Source organism: Oncorhynchus kisutch, linkage group LG6 (assembly GCF_002021735.2).
Source record: "Oncorhynchus kisutch isolate 150728-3 linkage group LG6, Okis_V2, whole genome shotgun sequence".
Lineage (NCBI taxonomy): Eukaryota > Metazoa > Chordata > Actinopteri > Salmoniformes > Salmonidae > Oncorhynchus > Oncorhynchus kisutch.
The window spans coordinates 21539053-21563991 of NC_034179.2; the positions used below are offsets into that span (position 1 = coordinate 21539053).

Genomic DNA, 24939 nt, shown 5'->3' on the forward strand with positions numbered 1-24939 from the left:
AAATAAGGTCTGTTTCGTGTAGGCTTACACCACCTTGCCAATTGTATAACTGTAGATATCCATAGGACAAGGTAACTCTGATCAATATTGGCTAAATATAAGCGAAGATCATTTTTTTTGTAGATTGGATTTCTGAAACTATTTTGACAAACGTTACCTTATCCTAGTGAGATTTACACGGGTCTCAAAACGCCTAGGCGGTGTAAGCCTGCACGAAACACAGACCTGATTTGAAGTAGATCAAGACATTCTCTATGGAAGACATGAACGGTAAAATAACAAAGGAACCCCTTTCAAGTTCAGCTGCAAGTTATTACAGGAATTATAACGCGTCGACTATTTCTCTGTAAACCATATACCTTTGACTATTACGAGCCTGCTGCTGCCTACCACCCCTCAGTCAGACTGCTCTATCAAATATCAAATCATAGACTTAACTATAATAAACACACAGAAATACGAGCCTTAGGTCACGTATTTTATCTAACGGGTGGCATCCATGAGTCTAAATATTCCTGTTACATTGCACAACCTTCAATGTTATGTCATAATTACGTACAATTCTGGCAAATTAGTTCGCAAAGAGCCAGGTGGCCCAAACTGTTGCTCATACCCTGATTCTGCGTGCAATGAACGCATGAGAAATTACACAATTTCACCTGGTTAATATTGCCTGCTAACCTGGATTTATTTTAGCTAACTATGCAGGTTTAAAAATATATACTTGTGTATTGATTTTAAGAAAGGCATTGATGTTTATGGTTAAGTACACATTGGAGCACCGACAGTCGTTGACTGATTGTTTTTTATAAGATACGTTTAATGCTAGTTTGCAATTTACCTTGGTTTACTGCATTCGCGTAACAGGCAGGCTCCTCGTGAGGCAGGTGGTTAGAGCGTTGGACTAGTTAACTGTAAAATCCCCCGAGCTGACAAGGTAAAAATGTGTCTCTCTGCCTGGTTCCTAGGCCTTCATTGAAAATAAGAATGTGTTGTTTAACTGATTTGCCTAGTTAAATAAAGATTAAATAAAGTGTCGGTGAAATCGATGTCCAAAAATACAGATTGTTATGAAAACTTGAAATCGGCCCTAATTCATCAGCCATTCCGATTAATCCGTCGACCTCCTAATACGGTATAATATCTCATGGCTGTCAGCCAATCAGCATTCAGGGCTCAAACCACTCTGTTTATAATAAGTAAGCACTATGGTTTAGCAGGTGGGGAATTGGATACATGACCATGATGTTTCTGCTTCAAATCCCTATTGGGTCACAGCTGTAATAAGGCTGGAGTAGAGATGTGTTGTTATCTTGCTGACAGGTGGTTGACTGGATGATGAACACAAGATATCTTGGGTTTAAACAATGCCTCGAGTTGTAAAATGTGCTGCATGTGTTTGCAATGAAACATTTACTTTGTCATGCATTAACTTTGTCAGCTAAAGTTAGGAGAACCTTTATCACTGAGTGAGTAAGAGACAGAAAATGTCTGACAGGCAATAGAATGAGCCCTTTAGCTCAGATGCTGTCACAGGACTGGTGCTCCCTGAACTCACTTTGATCTGTGTACTCTGTCCTTTTAGAGGCAGTCTAATGGAGAATGCAAAAGCACTTTTACTCGAAGGGCACACAACCACTTTATTTTTCTTTTCGATTTTGATGGGATGAAAGAAACGTTGTCAGTTATGCATGACCATTTCCTTTTCTCGCTTCGTTTTTTCCCCTCTAAGAATGTTATTTTTCTGCTTAAATAAAGCAGTGACCTCTGAATGATAATGCCTTTTTTGATGCATTTTTATCCTGGAGAACATTTTGGGAGTAGCCTAATGGAAGGTATTCTGATACTCGTCTCTTAGTTTCCGCCGGTAAAGCAGTGACTGCATTTCCCCCCCGAGGTTCCTTTTCGTTCGCTCTGTGCCTTTTCTCCTCTGCCCTCCTTTGACATATGCGGAGTAATGAAGGTTTGTTGTGAATTTGGTATTCTTTTCAAAATGAAGTCCGACCATCGAGAGAGGCTTTTAGCTTTTCAGCTGTGTGTGATCACATGAGGGAGGCTGTGCTGGGTGGTTTTGAAGTGGGGCTGTCAAAGTATGAGAGGAGAGGCAGACCGGGGTGAGAGGTGGGGTGGATCTCTTCAAGCACCTGACTAGAATGAAAGCCAGGTTGTTCCTCCCCTTTGAGGTGGAGGTAATTCTGTTTCTGCAGCCAGTCACTGCGCTCTGTCTCCTGCATCTGACTCACTTAAGCTGGCCTGTGGCCCTAGAGGCAGTGGCAGAAATGAAAACAATCAGCCAACGAACTGTAGAAGAAAAGTGGAAGAGAGGGAGGATAAAGAAATGAAGCCTCTCTGAGGCAGCTGTGTGCAAGGCATTCACTTCAATTGAAATTTCAGTGGTGCAGTTTATTTTGGCCGGGAATATAAAGTAGTATTTTGATTTGCTGACACAAAAATGATCGTTCCGTACTATCGGATGTTGCAGGTAGGCCTATGCACCTATAGTATCTATAGGGGCTAGAATATAGTACCCCACTTAGGCCTGGTGTTCAGAATGATAACTAAGATCAAAGATACTGCGGGAAACACTTCATACACAAACACACCTTTGTGTGTGTGTGTGTGTGTGTGCCAAAGCCATTTGGGAGAACAAGCTACTTTTGGATTTTCGCTCATGATCAATACCACCATCAATTCATAGAGCAATTCTAGAGTCTCTGAGGACCGAGCTATTGACTGGGTACAGGATGCAGCTGGCAGCAACAGCAGACTGTGTAAATGGACTGTGTTATTGCAACAGACAGGGCAATATGGAGAACAGTGAAGAGCCATCCTAGCGTCTAAAGGGGAGTGGGGAAGTTGGTTTGATGTTAAGTGATTTTACATTCTTAGATATGTAGTGTCCGCAGTTCAAAGGGGTTGCTGAGTTTGACTATGGTAATACGGGCCTGAGGTGGAAACGGTTTAAAAAATAAATGAAAAGATTTTGGCTTTAAGAAGGAAAGTAGAGAGCATGCATGTATTGGAGGGAGAGCACAGGGAAACCCCTGAGGGGGAGAACTCCATCAGCGTGGTAAGAGTTTGCTTACAGGGCTTTGACTTCAGTTTTGGGTTTTGCATTCAGTTCAAAAGCCAGCAGCTTGTAATTTAATACATGATCAAAAGCTACCGGATGTGTTTTTCTCTCCCTGTCCCTCTCAGGTTCCCCCGAGGTCCAAGCGGCTGTAGAACCCCCAGAAAGCTGCAGCCATGTTAGCCTGCCTACAGAGACGGCAGCAGAACCTCTCATCTCAGCACCTGGTCTGCACCCCCAAGATCCTGGGGAGCTCACAGCAGCCGCAGCCCAGCACACGACAAAGTGAGTCCACATGTCTCTGCTCTCAGCAGCACAGGACAACAGCCACTAACTCTACATTTCACTACAGAGCCCCAACAACAGCCACTAACTCTACATTTCACTACAGAGCCCCAACAACAGCCACTAACTCTACATTTCACTACAGAGCCCCAACAACAGCCACTAACTCTACATTTCACTACAGAGCCCCAACAACAGCCACTAACTCTACATTTCACTACAGAGCCCCAACAACAGCCACTAACTCTACATTTCACTACAGAGCCCCAACAACAGCCACTAACTCTACATTTCACTACAGAGCCCCAACAACAGCCACTAACTCTACATTTCACTACAGAGCCCCAACAACAGCCACTAACTCTACATTTCACTACAGAGCCCCAACAACAGCCACTAACTCTACATTTCACTACAGAGCCCCAACAACAGCCACTAACTCTACATTTCACTACAGAGCCCCAACTTTGTTTCACTTGTGGTGCTGTGTTTGTATCTCGGTGTGGTGAGTGACTGGTGGAATTCGAAAGAGAAAGAAATATATTCAATTTTTAGAGGGAAAGCACTTTTCACATATATATATATATTACACCACACACACACACACACACACACACACACACACACCTGTAGTTAGGGTATAGAATGCCCTTGTTACAAAGTTCCGAGAAGTACAATGTTAAACCAGCCTCTCCTGTAGCAACCGTTAGTTCCACCGAGCCTCCAACTGATGAAGTTGATTATCTTTAATTATGCCCCTCATCTCTGTGCTGTCTCAGGAGAGATGAGAGCTGTGGTGAGGGAGGGTGAGTTCACCTTGGCCTATTTATCTACCTCTGGCTGGCTGGATGACTGGCTGACTGATTGGCCTGCTGAAGAGAACCATACAGGGTTGATATCTCCCCCTCAGATCTGTGTGGATCCTGTGGGTCTTATCACAGGTAGTCATGCACTCTAATTCAATTCATGAGGGCATTGATCAAGGATGGAATGCTGTTATGTGGGCTGGGCCGGTCTGTGCTGATAATGATGATGATTGTCCTGCAAAGGGCATACTACCATGCACCCCCCCCCCCCACACACACACACACACACACACACACACAACTTCTCCTAGTGAGCCCAGAACTTTTCTCTGTAGAACTATTTTTCAATCTGTACCTTTTTATTATATGCCGCTTCCTTTCACACATTGTTGCTCGCTCGCCACATAAATACCCGACACACACAGTGCTTGCAATTTTATTATTCAGCTTTTCTCTAGTTCTGCGGCTTTTGGATATGGGTGGGGCGACGCGTACATGGTCAAATAAAGCCGTGTTGTCATGGCCACTGTCGGACAACTCAATGTAACTTCATACGCTAGAGAGGACCTTCCTGTTGAGATAAGTGATACAAGCCATGTTATCCATGTCATAAACAGAGATTTAAATATACCTGTTTATTATCCTCATTGCCAGTGCACATTTATTATCACATTTAATGAGAGGTTGTGTTGTGGTACTTGTCGGCTGATGAAACCAGCGTGGGGCATTCTGAGTTTAGTTATCATGTTTCCATGATTAAATCCAGAGAATGTTTCATCATCTGTTTTATGTTTATTGCTCTGTCAGATTTCTGTGGAAGTTTATGACATGAATTTATGGGAAACCGCATATCAGCCAAGCCTATCCCCACGTAGATAGCATAATAACATGATATTAGCATTTTGTTGTTGTTGTGATATACAGTAAGTCAGGTACAGAAAATGCAGAAATTGCCTGAGTGATTAACCCCAAGGCCGATGAGTAATTGTGTGGAGACATTCTGACTAAATGCAAGCTGATGGATTTGTATTTCTCTAGCTTCACCGGCCATGAAAACAAATCCTGTGTATCCCCAGCTTTCCTTCACATTGAAACCTTTCACTAATGCTCTCTGGGAGACTAGGATCCTCTGTTCCCTACCCCCATATCCCTCATCTCACCATCTCTCTCCTGGGGTGAAACACTCCTTTTGTCTCTCCATTATTAATTGCTAATCAGTGGAGCACTAGTCTGCTAAATGCTGGAACAGAAGGGTCTAGTTTGCCTCAGGCAGAACCACGAGCGCCTTCCTCATCCTGTTTACCTGCAGGACCCATTACACCCTCCCGGAGCTTTGTATGTGTGTGTGGCACAGCATCCATTCCCTCCAGCACTAGCCTGACATTTCAAACACAACCATATGAAACAAGCTGCTCTACTGATTGGCGCATGCAGGTTAGACAAGACCCAGAAGACTTCTCTAGAATGTTTTTGTGTTTTTTCCCATTGGGATTCTCAGTTGAAAGATTTGGGGTTCTCATACAGAGTTTTGTTGAATAGCTTTCAGAGGATTCAGAGTTTACAGATAGACTGTTCCAATGGATGTCTGTGGTTCGGCTTCACAGAGGAATCCCTGACTATGCCAAGCCATCTTTTAAATATGAGAAAGTGTGTGTTTGTGTGTGTGTGGAACTAAGTGCGAGGGATTATGTGATGAGAGCTAATGAGTACTCTGCACTTGGCCTGAACAGCAGACCGGAGCCGGGAATGCTTTATCCCACGCTGCCGGCCTGTGCTTCCGGAGGGTTCTTTTAGAGCACTGCGCTGCTTTCTCCGGGGCTGCCGAGCAGAGACAAATGGGGAGTGACACGCTCTCGTAAAGAGGTATCCGCCTGAGTCTCTTCAAGCACAAATAACTAAGTATTCACCCCCAAGGTTCTTCTCTTCCACAAACGAACACCCCTCATGAAGAGATTGGAGACAGGGGAAGCAAGGGAGGACGTAAATGGGTACAATGCGTTTATGTTTATGTGTGATGTAGAGGTGTGTGTGTGCGCGCACATCAGTGCTTCAGCTTGGTCTTTATTTATCTATCTCATTCTGAGCTCAGGAATAGTATCCTCAGTGGTGTTGAACACAGAGGGCTGGAACACAGAGGGCTGGAACACAGAGGGCTGGAACACAGAGGGCTGGAACACAGAGGGCTGGAACACAGAGGGCTGGAACACAGAGGGCTGGAACACAGAGGGCTGGAACACAGAGGGCTGGAGCACAGAGGGCTGGAGCACAGAGGGCTGGAGCACAGAGGGCTGGAGCACAGAGGGCTGGAGCACAGAGGGCTGGAGCACAGAGGGCTGGAGCACAGAGGGCTGGAGCACAGAGGGCTGGAGCACAGAGGGCTGGAGCACAGAGGGCTGGAGCACAGAGGGCTGGAGCACAGAGGGCTGGAACACAGAGGGCTGGAACACAGAGGGCTGGAACACAGAGGGCTGGAACACAGAGGGCTGGAACACAGAGGGCTGGAACACCGGCTCTGTCCACTCTAACTTCTCCCTCCCCCTTGTGTGTAGCTCTCTTCACTCCAGATCTGTGTGAGGATGCCTCAGTCCAGAGACCCAGCTGACCTCCTCAGACTCCATTAATATTAATGCATGTTCATATGGATACAGAGATGAAGAGAGCTGTAGGCTCTGCATCTCAATGGCTCTGCTTTATAAGGGCACCGACCTGTGCACAGCTAGAGACACCATGCAAATGCTTTACCACAATATTCAAACTGAGCCCGAGATCTCCACTCATGGATGTTGAATACATGCAGGAGGTTTCTGACTTAATTTTCATTCACAGCAGTTACTGTATGTCTTGGTCACATCCAAGGGGAAGTCAAGGCTCCATGTGGAGCTGTGTTGTGGTGGATGTGAGGCAGGTCCAGATACTCGATACAAGGCGAGGTGTCTTGCTCTGCCTGAGCAACAGGGGCAGTCAATTACAGTGACTTGCCACTAGCAGCTGAATGGAGGTGTGGTCAATTAATTACATTGGTTCAAACAAGTGGGTCTATTAGGGACAACTGTGCTCATACAAGAGGTTGTCATGGCGATGCCGGGGCCTAGGTTTTTAACGTTGTTAATTAGCCTCGTTGTCAAGGACAGTCTGGTTGTGTAGGGGGCAGGTTGATACAGTTACTGTATAGTGGTGTTGATATAAATGTTTGGATCACCATAGTGAAACATGGGTGTGTAATGTGATGTTTAACAGTGCATGTTTGTGTTTGCTTGTGATCCTGAGAACAGCACTAATGAATGTCTGTGACTGAATGCCTTGGTGTGGTGTGTCCCCAGTGAGGAGTAGCTGTTAGTCAGCATGTTTATCGCACCAAACATTTTAATCAGAAAAGTATTTAACACCAAAGACTTTTCTTACAACCTAGACTTTGGGCTTCTTGCCCTGTTTATCTCATTTTGTCGATGGTTAATTTAAGGATATTTTTTGTGATCGTTGCATAAGGATTAACCACCACCAAGCACAGGCCTATATTAGTGGTTATTGTAATAGCAGGAGGGGTAATGGAAATTCTGTTTGGTTCCTTCTGTTGGGTGTTTTGTGTGAGAACCAGAAGAGCAGCAGAGGGACTCTGTTTTTAGCTCTGGCTCAGGGGCTTGTTTTGCCAGTTAATCAGTGATTAACTCAAACAGTTCTGAAACAATGAGGTCTCCAATGATCTGCGGGGAATTGCTTTAAGCATGACCATGGGGGGGGGATTAGCTAGTTTACCGTGACTGAAAGCATCTTGTGGGATTGTATGGGGGTGGATTCGGTGCAGGGTTCACGAAAGACTGTGGCATGGTGAAGAATACTCAACGCTGTACATCACCTCACCGATCTGTTTCTCAATTGGTAGTTTTTATGGTTGAGACATATTTTAAACTTGGAAATGTTAGGCCTACACTCACACACTTGCTCTTTCTCCCCATGTGTGTCAGATAAATGTTATCAGGCAGCTGAAAATAGTTCATTAGATTTCAAGAATGTGCCTGTGGTTAATTAGCCACATTGTTAATTGAGATTTTAGGATTGCCCCTCACCCTCCACCCACCCATCTCACCAAGGACGGCCCCCGCCCCATGTGGAAGAAAGGAAGTCAGGATTAGGCACTTCCTGTGAAAGCGCGCCAGTGTTACCCAGCATGTTGCCGTGACAGTTAAGGCATCCACATACATGGGTCCGGTTGGCTCCAAGCAGAACTCGGCTAGGCGACGAGGACGTCTGTTCTTTCATACTCCCTAAAGACCTTCACTTGAAAAACAAGAACAAAGCAGCAATGTTACTGTTTGTCCCTATTTTTTTTATTTATTTTTATTTTTTTATTTAACCTTTATTTAACCAGGTAGGCTAGTTGAGAACAAGTTCTCATTTGCAACTGCGACCTGGCCAAGATAAAGCATAGCAGTGTGAGCAGACAACAAAGAGTTACACATGGAGTAAACAATTAACAAGTCAATAACACAGTAGAAAACAAAGGGGGAGTCTATATACAATGTGTGCAAAAGGCATGAGGAGGTAGGCAAATAATTACAATTTTGCAGATTAACACTGGAGTGATGAATTATCAGATGGTCATGTACAGGTAGAGATATTGGTGTGCAAAAGAGCAGAAAAGTAAATAAATAAAAACAGTATGGGGATGAGGTAGGTGAAAAAGGGTGGGCTATTTACCAATAGACTATGTACAGCTGCAGCGATCGGTTAGCTGCTCAGATAGCTGATGTTTGAAGTTGGTGAGGGAGATAAAAGTCTCCAACTTCAGCGATTTTTGCAATTCGTTCCAGTCACAGGCAGCAGAGTACTGGAACGAAAGGCGGCCAAATGAGGTGTTGGCTTTAGGGATGATCAGTGAGATACACCTGCTGGAGCGCGTGCTACGGATGGGTGTTGCCATCGTGACCAGTGAGCTGAGATAAGGCGGAGCTTTACCTAGCATGGACTTGTAGATGACCTGGAGCCAGTGGGTCTGGCGACGAATATGTAGCGAGGGCCAGCCGACTAGAGCATACAAGTCGCAGTGGTGGGTGGTATAAGGTGCTTTAGTGACAAAACGGATGGCACTGTGATAAACTGCATCCAGTTTGCTGAGTAGAGTGTTGGAAGCCATTTTGTAGATGACATCGCCGAAGTCGAGGATCGGAAGGATAGTCAGTTTTACTAGGGTAAGCTTGGCGGCGTGAGTGAAGGAGGCTTTGTTGCGGAATAGAAAGCCGACTCTTGATTTGATTTTCGATTGGAGATGTTTGATATGAGTCTGGAAGGAGAGTTTGCAGTCTAGCCAGACACCTAGGTACTTATAGACGTCCACATATTCTAGGTCGGAACCATCCAGGGTGGTGATGCTAGTCGGGCATGCGGGTGCAGGCAGCGACCGGTTGAAAAGCATGCATTTGGTTTTACTAGCGTTTAAGAGCAGTTGGAGGCCACGGAAGGAGTGTTGTATGGCATTGAAGCTTGTTTGGAGGTTAGATAGCACAGTGTCCAAAGACGGGCCGAAAGTATATAGAATGGTGTCGTCTGCGTAGAGGTGGATCAGGGAATCGCCCGCAGCAAGAGCAACATCATTGATATACACAGAGAAAAGAGTCGGCCCGAGAATTGAACCCTGTGGCACCCCCATAGAGACTGCCAGAGGACCAGACAGCATGCCCTCCGATTTGACGCACTGAACTCTGTCTGCAAAGTAATTGGTGAACCAGGCAAGGCAGTCATCCGAAAAACCGAGGCTCCTGAGTCTGCCGATAAGAATATGGTGATTGACAGAGTCGAAAGCCTTGGCCAGGTCGATGAAGACGGCTGCACAGTAATGTCTTTTATCGATGGCGGTTATGATATCGTTGAGTACCTTGAGTGTGGCTGAGGTGCACCCATGACCGGCTCGGAAACCAGATTGCACAGCGGAGAAGGTACGGTGGGATTCGAGATGGTCAGTGACCTGTTTGTTGACTTGGCTTTCGAAGACCTTAGATAGGCAGGGCAGGATGGATATAGGTCTGTAACAGTTTGGGTCCAGGGTGTCTCCCCCTTTGAAGAGGGGGATGACTGCGGCAGCTTTCCAATCCTCGGGGATCTCAGACGATATGAAAGAGAGGTTGAACAGGCTGGTAATAGGGGTTGCGACAATGGTGGCAGATAATTTCAGAAATAGAGGGTCCAGATTGTCAAGCCCAGCTGATTTGTACGGGTCCAGGTTTTGCAGCTCTTTCAGAACATCTGCTATCTGGATTTGGTTAAAGGAGAACCTGGAGAGGCTTGGGCGAGGAGCTGCGGGGGGGGGGCGGAGCTGTTGGCCGAGGTTGAAGTAGCCAGGCGGAAGGCATGGCCAGCCGTTGAGAAATGCTTATTGAAGTTTTCGATAATCATGGATTTATCAGTGGTGACCGTGTTACCTAGCCTCAGTGCAGTGGGCAGCTGGGAGGAGGTGCTCTTGTTCTCCATGGACTTCACGGTGTCCCAGAACTTTTTGGAGTTGGAGCTACAGGATGCAAACTTCTGCCTGAAGAAGCTGGCCTTAGCTTTCCTGACTGACTGCGTGTATTGGTTCCGGACTTCCCTGAACAGTTGCATATCACGGGGACTATTCGATGCTATTGCAGTCCGCCACAGGATGTTTTTGTGCTGGTCGAGGGCAGTCAGGTCTGGGGTGAACCAAGGGCTGTATCTGTTCTTAGTTCTGCATTTTTTGAACGGAGCATGCTTATCTAAAATGGTGAGGAAGTAACTTTTAAAGAATGACCAGGCATCCTCAACTGACGGGATGAGGTCAATGTCCTTCCAGGATACCCGGGCCAGGTCGATTAGAAAGGCCTGCTCACAGAAGTGTTTTAGGGAGCGTTTGACAGTGATGAGGGGTGGTCGTTTGACTGCGGCTCCGTAGCGGATACAGGCAATGAGGCAGTGATCGCTGAGATCCTGGTTGAAGACAGCGGAGGTGTATTTGGAGGGCCAGTTGGTCAGGATGACGTCTATGAGGGTGCCCTTGTTTACAGAGTTAGGGTTGTACCTGGTGGGTTCCTTGATGATTTGTGTGAGATTGAGGGCGTCTAGCTTAGATTGTAGGACTGGCGGGGTGTTAAGCATATCCCAGTTTAGGTCACCTAACAGAACAAACTCTGAAGCTAGATGGGGGGCGATCAATTCACAAATGGTGTCCAGGGCACAGCTGGGAGCTGAGGGGGGTCGGTAGCAGGCGGCAACCGTGAGAGACTTATTTCTGGAGAGAGTAATTTTCAAAATTAGTAGTTCGAACTGTTTGGGTATGGACCTGGAAAGTATGACATTACTTTGCAGGCTATCTCTGCAGTAAACTGCAACTCCTCCCCCTTTGGCAGTTCTATCTTGACGGAAGATGTTATAGTTGGGTATGGAAATCTCTGAATTTTTGGTGGCCTTCCTGAGCCAGGATTCAGACACAGCAAGGACATCAGGGTTAGCAGAGTGTGCTAAAGCAGTGAGTAAAACAAACTTGATGTTGACATGCATGAAACCAAGGCTTTTTCGATCACAGAAGTCAACAAATGAGGGTGCCTGGGGACATGCAGGGCCTGGGTTTACCTCCACATCACCCGCGGAACAGAGAAGGAGTAGTATGAGGGTGCGGCTAAAGGCTATCAAAACTGGTCGCCTAGAGCGTTGGGACAGAGAATAAGAGGAGCAGGTTTCTGGGCATGGTAGAATATATTCAGGGCATAATGCGCAGACAGGGGTATGGTGGGGTGCGGGTACAGCGGAGGTAAGCCCAGGCACTGGGTGATGATGAGAGAGGTTGTATCTCTGGACATGCTGGTAGTAATGGGTGAGGTCACCGCATGTGTGGGAGGTGGGACAAAGGAGTTATCAGGGGCATGAAGAGTGGAACTAGGGGCTCCATTGTGAACTAAAACAATGATAACTAACCTGAACAACAGTATACAAGGCATATTGACATTTGAGAGAAACATACAGCGAGGCATGCAGTAATCACAGGTGTTGAATTGGGAAAGCTAGCTAAAACAGTAGGTGAGACAACAGCTAATCAGCTAGCACAACAACACAACAACACTTCCTCAAAATAGATCAATCAATACATCTGAAATAAATGTACTTTTTTAGATGTTGTTGCAGTACTTCTCAAGTGAACAAAATGTCCATGAAACTAGTAGTGCACTGCAGACAGTAGGGCCGTGCTGCTGGCCCTCTCGTCTCTCTCTGAATGACAGAAAACACGAATCCCGCCCCGCTAACTGCATTTCGACAGGCATTGTTTCTGTTCCTAGCCCTTAGCCCCAACACCCACCACACAGCTAGTGCATTCAAGGCTAACCATGGTGGAGCCACACGGACATTTGAATCTCAAGTGCCTCACCTCAATCACCCCGGTAAAGGTGAGAGGGAGAAAATTAGCTTAATGGAGCCAACTGCTAAGGAAGTGATGTTCTATTTAGTGTGGTCTTTGCGTGTGGAGAGGGCTTTAACTTCTGCCTCTGCTCCTCTCTCATTCTCTCTCTCTCTCTCTCTCTCTCGGCTGAGAAAGAGTGGGCTGGGAGACTGTGCAGTTTGCGTGTTCTGGGTGATTAAGTGCTTAAGGTCAGGCTGCTAAATACCTCATTCTGTCACTCCATACCGAACGGCACAAAGGTGTGGGTCGCTTTTCTATTCTGGGGGGTGTGAGCTGGCATTTTCTTTGCAGACTTAAGAGGCCCAATATTTTGTTATTCACAGCTTTCATTCCCCCAGATTTCCATAAATGTTAATGCCGTAAGGAAAGGTCAGACTGCTGTGCACTCACTTTGTAAACCAGGCCCTCTCAAAGAGTGAGTCATTTTTAGAGACAAATACATTTGTTTTGTCTAAATTGTCCTTGTGCTTTAAATTACATTTTTTAACTTTACTATTGCCTTGGTTATAGTTGCAGGTTAGTGCCCACCTTTTGGTTGGAGAGGGATAGACTGACTTAGGGCTGTCCTCCACTGAGTGGATGCTGAGGCAGTTGTGCTGCATAGCTAACCACTTCAGTCCAAGTTTGACCTAGCAGCCCTCTGCTCATTGGTTCATTTGAACCACCATAACTATGCCATTCGTGCCAATGGTATCGAAATTATAGATGAGGGAATATTGGAGCGTGGTGGGTTTGAAATCAGCAGAGGCCTGTGTTGACACATGAGCCTGTCACTGTTGGTGGCATGTCTTTGTGCTGCTGACAGGGCTGTAATCTGTGGACTTAAGGAGTGAGACGTTCTTTGAAGATGAGTTAGCATTCGGTGTTTGTAGTGTTTATGGAACACCTAGCCAATCTTGAGGGCTCAGGGCAAAACATTGACACTGTACCAAACAAGAGATGGGACCAATACTGATATACCACGGCTGTCAACCAATCAGCATTCAGGGTTCAACCCACCCAGTTTATAATTAGAAATTGAACGAGATCTTAAGCACTTACAAATTCAGAACGCTGCTGTATACTCTGCTGTATTGGAATTCATAACGTATCATACGAATGGCAGGATTTGTTTTGTTGCAGGGACCAGTTTTGGCTCATGAGCGCTACTTTCTAAACTACAGGCTGAAATGATGCAAAACCTTGAATATATCTTTAATGTAGAGCAGTTTAGTGTTTTCAGTCGAAACAGAGTTTATAACTGTCAAATGGTCATTCTTTTGCCTTGTTTTGAGCATAAGGTAGTTAAAGGCAGCTCGACTCATTCCAGGCAGGGTCCTGATCTGCAAAATAATCTGTATTTAATATTGGACAAGTTCAGGCAGTAACTTCCCATTTCAAAATGTTTTCTCCTTACTGAGATACTTGATAGTCATGCAGGATCACAGGGTTGTCGAGAGGTTGCGTAGACATCGGTTTAACACTCCCAGATGTCCTTGTTTTCTATACCACTGGTGTATAGTGCTACATAAATAACTAGTGTTTTGCTGTATTGTAGTTCTCTGTGGAATTAACTCTGGCTGCTGCTGGCACTGCTGCGGTGCCGTTCTGTTCCCTTGGCTCCACTGGGAGATGCTTGGATGGATAAAACGCTCCACCTCTCCTCCTCCCTCCATTTTAAACACACAATTTATTTTCTTTATGAGATTTTGTAGATTGAATCATTTCGACAGTTGGAGGCTCATTGTGGGCCTGAAAAGAAATGAACTACCAAATCAATTCGGAACGGGAACAACAATTGAGCGCTCCCCATATTTCACAATATAAACTGTGATGGTGTGTTGCTTGTACGGCTGAAATGTCTCTTCAAATGGGTTTTGAAGTGTTTTTTTGTTTAGATTTTTGGATCTGTATTTTTTTTCCTGCTCCCTTTGTCGCCACTCGTTTCCTTATGTGTGTTGTGGCAGAGTAATCTAGGTTAATTTCAGCACTTTTGCTTTTCATGTCAGGAGTTCCATAAAAGTGTCGTTCTGAGGGGTGGTGGTAATTTCTGCCAGGTGATTTATTGCTTTTAAATGGAGCGCCTTTTCCGCCTCTCCTTTGTTGCTGTGAGCTAAGCAGCCATGAAATTGCCTGAATAATCGTGTTTAAATCCAATCTTGGTTTGTCCCCTCAGCTTTCCCGTACACCATTCAATAGGGCACCCTGTGGAGTGTGCCCTGACTTCTCCTCACAGTTTAAGCTCCAGGCTTTTATATTAGTTAACACAGGTCCGTAAGAGGAGTTAGACCAGCTTACTTTACAGGTAGGTCGCCTTCGATGATTTGAAAGCTACACTCGTGGCCAAAAATATTGGCACCCTTCTACTTTTTTCAAATAATGCACAATTTCTTCCAGAAAACTGTTGAAATTAAAATATTTTGGTGTCCACATATGCATGTCTTTGGTTTGCAGTTGACCAAAACAAAAGAAAATCTGAATTATTTACTAAGTGTTCGTTTATTCCACAAAGAAATCCTAAAATGGCCCTGACAATATTATTTAATATATAATTAATATATTAATATGATTTGAAGCACCTGATTCTCCTTTACTGATGTCTCTTATGACTCAAAATAACTTCTGGACATCAGAACTGAATTACTCACCACGAACTGGAAGAAGCTTTTTCCTTTAACGAGTCTGACTAGAAAGATATACTGCTCTCCCGGGAACAGGCCCAGATCCCCGTCATTTGCGTGAAGAAAAGATGGAGGAAAAGAGGATCCAGATCAGGCTGCCTTTTGAGAATCCGTAGGCGAGCGAGTAAACTCCCACTGCCATCAATTCTACTTGCAATCATTGGAAAATAAAAATTGATGACCTACGATTACCCTACCACCGGGACATTTAAGAACTGTAATATCCTATGTTTCACCGAGTTGTGGCTGAACGACGACACAGATAATATGGAGCGGGAGGGATTTTCAATGCACCGGCAGAACAGAGAAGCTACGTCTGGTAAGACAAGGGACAGTCTTTTTGTCAATAACAGCTGGTGCGCGATGTCTAATTTTAAAGAAGTCTCGAGATATTGCTCTACCAAGAGATCTCATCTACAATATCCGTAGCCTTCTATTTACCACCACAGACTGATGCTGGCACTAAGACACTCAACCAACTCTATAAGGCCATAAGCAAACAGGAAAATGCTCACCCAGAAGCGGCACTCCTAGAGGCCGGGGAATTTAAAGATATACTTCTCCTTAATGCAACCGCTGTGTCAGATTTCAAAAAAGCTTTACGAAAAAAAGCACACCATACAATAATCTGAGTACAGCGCCATACAGATAGCCGCCATGTTGTGGAGTCAACAGAAGTCAGAAATAGCATTATAAATATTCACTTACCTTTGATTATTTTCATCAGAATGCACTCCCAGGAATCCCAGTTCCACAATAAATGTTAGTTTTGTTCGATAAAGTCCATCATTTATGTCCAAATACCACCTTTTTTGTTTGCGCGTTTAGTTCACAAATCCAAATTTACAAGGGGCAGGCACTTAGTTCAGACGACAATTACATTACAGTTCGTAGAAACATGTCAAACGATGTATAGAATCAATCTTTAGGATGTTTTTATCATAAATCTTCAATAATATTCCAACCGGACAATTACTTTGTCTTTAGAAAGGAAAAGGAACGCAGCTAACTCTCACGGGCGCACGCGAGACTGAGCTCATGGCATTCTGCCAGACACCGGACTCAAACAGCTCTTATTCTCTCCCCCTTCACAGTGGAAGCATGAAACAAGGTTCTAAAGACTGTTGACATCTAGTGGAAGCCTTGAGAAGTGCAATATGACCCAATTTACACAGTATATTGGATAGGCAAAGACTTGAACACCTGCAAACCTCAATTTCCCACACCCTGGTTGGATTTTTCCTCAGGTTTTTACCTGCCATATGAGTTCTGTTATACTCACAGACATCATTCAAACAGTTTTAGAAACGTCAGTGTTTTCTATCCAAATCTACTAATAATATGCATATCTTCGCTTCTGGGCCTGAGTAGCAGGCAGTTTACTCTGGGCACCTTATTCATCCAAGCTACTCAATACTGCCCCCCCAGCCATAAGAAGTTAATGCAGGCAAACTTAAATCAGTTTTACCACATTTTTACCAGCATGTCACATGTGCAACCAGAGAAAACCACCTGTTCTCCACACAGAGATGCACAGAGAAGCTCTCCCCCGCCCTCTATTCGGCAAATCTGACCATAATTATATCCTCCTGATTCCTGCTTACAAGCAAAAACTAAAGCAGGAAGTACCAGTACTCGCTCAATGTGGAAGTGGTCAGATGATACGGATGCTACGCTACAGGATTGTTTTGCTAGCACAGACTGGAATATGTTCCGGGATTCATCCAATGGCAATGAGGGGTATACCGCCTCAGTCATTGGCTTCATCAATAAGTGCATTGACGACGATGTCGTCCCCACAGTGACCGTACATACATGTCCCAACCAGAAGCCATGGATTCCAGGCAACATCCGTATCGAGCTAAAAGCTAGAGCTGCCACTTTCAAGGAGTGGGACACTAATCCGGATGCCTATAAGAAATCCCGCTATGCCCTCAGACGAACCATCAAACAAGCAGAGTCAATACAGAATTAAGATTGAATCCTACTACACCGGCTCTGACGCTCGTCAAATGTGGCAGGGCTTGAAAACTATTACAGACTACAAAGGGAAACCCAGATGTGAGCTGCCCATTGACGCGAGCCTACCAGACGAGCTAAATGCCTTTTATGCTCGCTTCGATGCAAGCAACACTGACGCATGCACAAGAAAACCAGCTTTTCTGGATGACTGTGTGATAACGCTCTCGGTAGCCAATTGGAGCAAGACCTTTAAACTGGGGTCCCTCAGGGGTGTGTACTTAGTCCACTCATGTACTCCCTGTTCACCCATGACTGCGTGGCCAAACACGACTCCAACACCGTCATTAAGTTTGCTAACGACACAGCCTGATCACCGACAACGAAGAGACAGCCTATAGGGAGGTGGTCAGAGAACTGGCAGTGTGGTGCCAGGACAACAACCTATCCCTCAATGTGTGCAAGACAAAGGAACTGATCGTGGAATACAGGAAAAAGCAGGCCGAATAGGCCCCCATTAACATCGATGGGGCTGTAGTGCAGCGGGTCAAGACTTTCAAGTTTCTTGGTGTCCACATCGCCAACAAATTTCCAAACTTCCCGCAATCCAGGCAGAGGAAAGCCCATAAACTTGTCAGACTCCAGTCACCCAAGTCATAGACCTGTTTTCTCTTCTACCGCACGGCAAGAGGTACCAGAGCGCCAAGTCTAGGACCAAAAGGCTCCTTAGCATCACACACCCCCTAGAGAGGATAACGTCCCACCTGGCGAACAGCCAGTGAGATTGCAGAGCGCCAAATTCAAAAACATAAATACTCATTATAAAAATGTATGAAACATACAAGTGTTATACATCGGTTTAAAGATGAACTTCTTGTGAATCCAACCATGGTGTCAGATTTCAAAAATACTTTACGGTGAAAGCAAACCATGCGATTATCTGAGAACAGCGCCCAGCAGACAAATCATTACAAACAGTAACCAGCCAAGTAGACGAGTAACAAAAGTCAGAAATAGCGATAAAATTAATCACTTACCTTTGATGATCTTCATATGGTTACACTTACAAAACTCCCAGTTACCTAATAAATGTTTGTTTTGTTCGATCAAGTCCCTCTTTATATCCAAAAACCTCAGTTTTGTTGGTGCGTTTTGTTTAGTAATCCATTGGAACAAAGCGCGGTCACAACAAACAGACAGAAAATCAAAAAAGTACCATAAAAGTTTGTAAACCAGAAACCAGTCAAACGATGTTTATGATCAATCCTTGTTGTTTTTGTCATAAATAATTGATCATATTTCAACCGGACAATAGCTTCGTCAATAGAAAAGGAGAAACAAGAAAGGCGTGCTCTCGGTCACGCGCTGGATTCATTTCTGGAAATTTCCACTGGCCTCTCATTGAAAGTGCTGTTTCTCCCAAATTCTTTAGAGTAAAACCCTTTAACAATGCCTAAAGACTGGCCACATGTTGTGGAAGCCATAGAGATCGTGAACTAGGTCATTACATTACATTGTTATGTTTTACTTTAGTTTATTTGGTCAATCTTTTTGAGGTACACTTGGTTAAGGGCTTGTAAGTAAAAATGTCATAGTAAGGTCTACACTTGTTGTATTCGGCGCATGTGACAAAGTTTGATTTGAATTGAATGCATGGAAAAATCGCATTCAACCAGTTTGAATCGAGAAAAGGACTCATTTTCCTGTTTTTGTGTCGCTGTGTGTACATGAGCATGGAGAAAATGAGGTCAGACACAAGATTGTAGCCAAGCATGGACAATCTCAAGGCTACAAGTCCATCTCCAGAGACCTTGATGTTCCTTTTTTTTTTTTTTTTTTTTTTTTCACCTTTATTTAACCAGGTAGGCTAGTTGAGAACACCTTTATTTAACCAGGTAGGCTAGTTGAGAACACCTTTATTTAACCAGGTAGGCTAGTTGAGAACACCTTTATTTAACCAGGTAGGCTAGTTGAGAACAAGTTCTCATTTGCAACTGCGACCTGGCCAAGATAAAGCATAGCAGTGTGAGCATACAACAAAGAGTTACACATGGAGTAAACAATTAACAAGTCAATAACACAGTAGAAAACGAAGGGGGGGTCTATATACAATGTGTGCAAAAGGCATGAGGAGGTAGGCAAATAATTACAATTTTGCAGATTAACACTGGAGTGATAAAAGATCAGATGGTCATGTACAGGTAGAGATTTGTACAGGTGATTTTTTCCACCATACATAATGTTATCAAGAAGTCTAAGGCCCATGCCAGTGTAGCCAACTTCCTGGATGTGGCCGCAAGAGAGAACTTGATGGAAAATTGCAGCGAAGGATTGTTGGAATGGTGGAGAAAGCACCTCGATCAACTGCCACAAAGATTCAAGCTGACTTTCAGACACACAGTGCGACTGTTTCAACCCGCACCATCCGTCGCCAGCTCAATGACAGGGTAGGAGACCCAAGAGGACCCCACTGCTGAGAGAGAGAAATAAGAAAGCCTTACTGAAATTTGCCACAACACACATGAACATGGCAAAATCCTTCTGGATGAATGTCCTGTAGACAGATGAGACCAAATTAGAGTTTTTTTTTTTTTTTTTTTGTAAAGCGCGCAATCTCTATTTACAGAAAACAACTAAATGAAGCCTTCAATGAAAAGAATACCTTCCTTACAGTTAAACATGGAGGTTCAGTGATGATTTGGGATGACTTTGCTTCCTCTGGCACTGGGTCTCTGTCAAAGGTTTTATCAGCAGGACAATGACCCCAAACACACTTCAAAAAGCACCCAGGAATGGTTCAATACTAAATGCGGGACTGTTCTTAAGTGGCCAGCAATGAGTCCATATCTGAATTCCATTAACTTGTGGAGAGATCTGAAAACAGCAGTTGGGAGAAGGCACCCTTCAAATCTGGGAGAACTGGAGCAGTTTGCACAAGAGGAGAGGGCCAAACTGCCAGTACAGAGGTGCAGGAAGCTCATCAATGGCTATAGGAAGTGCTTGATTACAGTTATTTTGACTGAAGGCTGTGCTCCCAAATATTAAGTCTAGGGTGTCAATTGTCTGCCATTTCTGTTTATTTTCTGATTTAAATGGATACATTAAGTTCTGAATCAATATTAACAGTGAAATAAAGAATTCTGGAGACCAAATACTTTGGTCAATTTCAACTTGTTAGGGAAAATTGTGAGTTACTTAAAAAAAAAAGTGCATGGGTGCCATTATTTTTGGCCACACGAACAATCTTCATATTCATGTCTCATTAGACATGGTTGGATGTGAGCTACATGGTAAAACTTGTTCACCAATTACATTTTTAAAGATGTAATCGTGAGATGAAAAATAATTAAAATATATTTTTTCTCATCAGATTTTATATTGTCTTTCAGGCTTTGAGAAACCACAACATTAGGATTGGGTTTAGATTGGCCTACAGTAGAAACGGGGAACACACAGTACAGCTGTCATTTCTTAACATCCAGCCCCATCCACTCCAGTTTTTAACTCTGCACATCTGACGATAGTTTCATGGCCAAATGTCACCAAATGAATCCCACTTGAGCCGCTGCGACAAAATTGTATTTTCTTCTGTACCCGGCTGCCTCCTGCTCTTCTCCCTGATTTCCCAGGGTAATCCAATTCTGGGTTGGAATTTATTTCATAAAGCACTGTTCAAACCGTGCCGGAGGTGTCTCCCTCCCAATAATGAGTTTAAAAGAGATGCAGATGTCAACGGTTCATCTTCCTAAAGGGAGGGAGGTGAAACTGGAGAGTGTGAAAGGGAAATGGAGGAGACGTTACAATAAGTGTTTTTATTGGGCTATTCCTCGTCTCTGGTCCTTGGACATTGTGTTCTCTGTTCTGACACATTTTATCTGTTGGAGTATTTATCACAGGGAGTGTTTTGGCCTATATGGATAGGTCAATTGATATACTGATTTTCTTTATTTTAGTCCCAGCTGGCAAGTATCGTCAAGCCTACTCTTGTACTTTATAACCAGGCACTTTGTGTAAGCTAGATCTTCAGGAAGTATAGGCTAACTGTTTCTTTGTTTGTTTGTGTTGCAGGTGAGCTGTCCTCCATGAATGGCCCTCGGTATCCATCCCCTGCAGAGCTGGATGCCTTTGCCCAGAAGACGGCCAGCAGCCCCCTGTCCATCAAGATCTTCCCATCCAACATCAGAGTGCCGCAGCACAAACAGCTGAACAGGACTGTCAACGGCCTGGACACCACATGCACCCAGCACTACAGTCCCTACTCAGGAGGCTACCAGGGCCTACTGGGTGTTGTAAAGGCCACTGTCTCCGTAGTCAAAGGCGTGCTGAAAAACTCTGAGGGCAAGAGGACTAAACATTCCCCTGCCCAAACTGCAGCGGCACCATACAACCCTCTCAGTAACAACAGACACGGGCAGCAGAAGAGCTACCACATGGGCTCCTGCAAGCCTCCTGACGGGCCCAAAATGGCTGTTCCCTCTAATATCATTGTTGCTGGCTCTGTCATCCCCACCCCAGTAGGACAGACTCTGGCCTCTCAGTCGGACCTGGACGTCCAGAGCCTGCTGAGCCAGATGAACAGACACTCCCACAGCCAGGCCCTGCAGCACGGGGGAGGGGCCCAGCCAAGCCCCTCACGCCAGGCTGTGGCTGCTGTGGCCAGCTCAGACTCTGGCTTTACCTGGGGAGTGGTGCCCCAGAGCAGCCTAGCGTACTCCGGGGCTGTGCTGCCCACCCAGAGCGCAGACATGGCCCAGGCTGGCTACTTGGAAAGAGTGGACTATAGCATGTGGCAGCACCACCAACAGCAGCAGCACTACCAACAGGGGGCGCTAAGGATGTACAACAATGCTCGGATGGGCAGCGGGGGAGGGGCCGTGGTCAGCCGCTCTCCAGAGACCTGTCTCCCTTTGGCCTGCTCAGCACAGCTCTCCTATAGGCGCCATCCCCTCAGTGCAGGCACTAACGGGGCAGGGATTCGTCAGGACCGGGTTAGCTCCTCCCCTCTGAACTGTGCTGCTATGCATGGGGAGTTCTCTGTGGGCCAGTACTTCGCCCCTCCCTGGAACAGTGTTCTGGTCACCCCGGACAGTGACTGTTACAACCCTCAGGAGCTGGTGCCTGGTTCCTCTATGGGCCGGGTCAGAGACATGGGGCTCTCCCAACCCCACCCTCACCCTCACCATCACCCCAACCACCAGCTCCACCACCATCCTCACCCCCAGGTCTACACCACAGACCAAAGCTTGGGCCTCTGTTGTGGGCTGCCCAGCACCAGCCTGTGCCACGCTTCTGTGCTGAGCAGCAGCCTGCAGTCTCTGGAGTGCCTGATCAGTGATCTCCACCCGCCCTGCATCAAGGAGAGCATGCTGGGGCGGGGCTACGAGGCGGTGGGGATGCCAAGGCTACTAGACCACAACCTACAGCACACCCACGTCCAGCTGCCTGTGTTCAGATAAGACAGGATGTGTCCACACAGGGCACTCGGACTGAAATATTCTGTAAAACAGGAACTCCATGGATGCAGGTGTGTAATTCTGAAGAGACCACCTCAGAATGAGAAACCGCACCTTTTTATTTAGCGTGTGTGTTGTATTGGTACAGGGCTATGTGGTTTGGAATTGACCAAGTGTTGTAAACCTTAAAAGGGGAATGATAATCATGACTGACCTGCAGGGTCATCTTATTTGATGTCTTAATGTTTTCATTTACGGAGGATTTGTTGATCAATCAGAGAATCAGTTCACATCTGCCACATTTGTTCCTCAGAATAATGTGTTTTGAAGCTTGTTTTTCTCTCCATCTGTCCACTGTTGAATTTTTAAACCATTTCAGAATGTTGTCATTTGAAGTAAGGTGAAAAGGTGATGCGCAGGCAATCCTCCTAATGCCCTGTACAAAGTACAAAAAAAATACAATTGGAAAATGGTACATACTTAGGGCATACAAGGGCCCAACTCCAGGCCTCCAGGGGCATACAAGGGCCCAACTCCAGGCCTCCAGGGGCATACAAGGGCCCAACTCCAGGCCTCCAGGGGCATACAAGGGCCCAACTCCAGGCCTCCAGGGGCATACAAGGGCCCAACTCCAGGCCTCCAGCGGCATACAAAGGCACAACTCCAGGCCTCCAGGGGCATACAAAGGCCCAACTCCAGGCCTCCAGGGGCATACAAAGGCCCAACTCCAGGCCTCCAGGGGCATACAAAGGCCCAACTCCAGGCCTCCAGACTGTCAGCTTGTTTTTATTTAACCCTTAATTGACCAATAAAGGCCACTGATTATAATGCACTGCTGTAAGAACAGCAAAGATGGGTCGATTTAGACATGGGGAAATGTGTCAGGGAACCGTTTTTTATTTTCAAAAGAAACTTTATCTTGAATGTTTTTGTATTTTTGTTAGGTTGTGCCTATGTTGGCTGCTAATGGAGGATAATGTCTTTATATAATGATTGACCTTTATGTTTTTGTTGTCTTCTCTACAATTATGACTGTCTGTTACCACGCTGTTGCTAGGCCCCATGTCACAAGCAAGAGATCTGCTAGCCATCACGTTAATGTTTGATGGAATGACAGAGTTATCATGTTTTACCTAAAACGGCACTGGGACTTTGGGGACGGGATGTGTCATTTGATTCTCTGATTTGTTCACATTTTGCTCTTAGCTTTGGTTGACATTCATCATTTAGGTCATCAATCACAAATACTACCTTAATCAACAGGAGTCCCTCCAATAGTTTTCCGGAGACAGGAGAGATGTGTTTTCAAACTGAAGGCATGACTATCAAATTGAAGTATTCCATGGTAGATCATTGGTTTACAAATGAGTCGAGTTTACTGGAGAGGTGTCCCTTACTGGGGAACAGGCATTTCTTACAGTATAATTCACTGCTTTTCTGTCAATGTTTTCTTTCTGAATATAAGATGTAGTTTCTTTGTAGTGGTCTATCTGATGCCTGAGAAGTATGGCTATATAAAGAATCTCTTATGTCTGCACTGTCAAATATGATTTTTTGTTTTTCAACCAGTCAGTCAGGATTCTGTTGGTTGACAATGTACATAAATGACTCAATGATTATGAAGTGCAATTACAATATTTAACAGGTATTTAACTCTACAAACATGTTGAAATGACTACATTTACATGTGTACATGCATAACCCTAGACTCCCAAACCCATTCTCCTATTCTTAATTAAGATTGTCAAAGAAATATTTTTTTCCTTCTAATCCCAGCACTTTATTTTAGTTTTTAGGTGTACAAGTTGAAACACTACAGGCAAAAAAAAAGCAGTAAGACACAACTGCTTTCAGAAAATAGAAGGAAGCAAAAAATGTTAATTCCAAGTGGTCCTAAGTTTTTAATATTTGTATTTAATTATGCTAGGGTGCGTTTCATATCTATTGGGAGAGAAAGAACATGGGGGAGAGATTGTAGAAAGACCCAACACAAACGTTTTGTTTCTCTGAGCCTCTGGGTCCTCTAAATATACTCAAGGCTTAGTACAGTGACCCAAGGGTCAGAGGCTAATCAGCTTTGTGACCTATCTGCTAACAACCCAATCAACCCATCTCACATCTCTGAACACGTACAGAACATTGAGATCTAGTACATGTCTTTATCCACACAACACCCTTACCACTTTCATCTGTATTCCAGAATGGACTAGAGTAGGAAAGAAGATCGCTAGGCAGCACTATGCTTTAGAGAAAGGAGGAGTCCACTGCATATAGAGAGGTTGTTGGACTGAAGCTGGCCAGTAAG

The 24939-nt window shown here is 44.9% G+C and overlaps 1 protein-coding gene across 3 annotated transcripts in view; it reads left to right on the forward strand.

Annotated features, from left to right (window-relative positions):
- The window catches only part of LOC109892070 (protein FAM222A-like), a 45589-nt gene extending 21332 nt beyond the window's left edge, over positions 1-24257 (forward strand). For 2 of the 3 annotated variants that reach the window (XM_020484488.2, XM_020484487.2), the window contains exons 2-3: positions 3199-3355; positions 21250-24257. In XM_020484488.2, the coding sequence (XP_020340077.1) occupies positions 3247-3355; positions 21250-22637 (1497 nt within the window). In that variant the 5' untranslated portion in view covers positions 3199-3246 and the 3' untranslated portion in view covers positions 22638-24257. Of the gene's footprint in view, positions 1-3198; positions 3356-4124; positions 4297-21249 lie in introns of those variants that run through there. The other variant, XM_031826382.1, reaches the window with a different exon arrangement.
- The last annotated feature ends 682 nt before the right edge of the window (positions 24258-24939 follow it).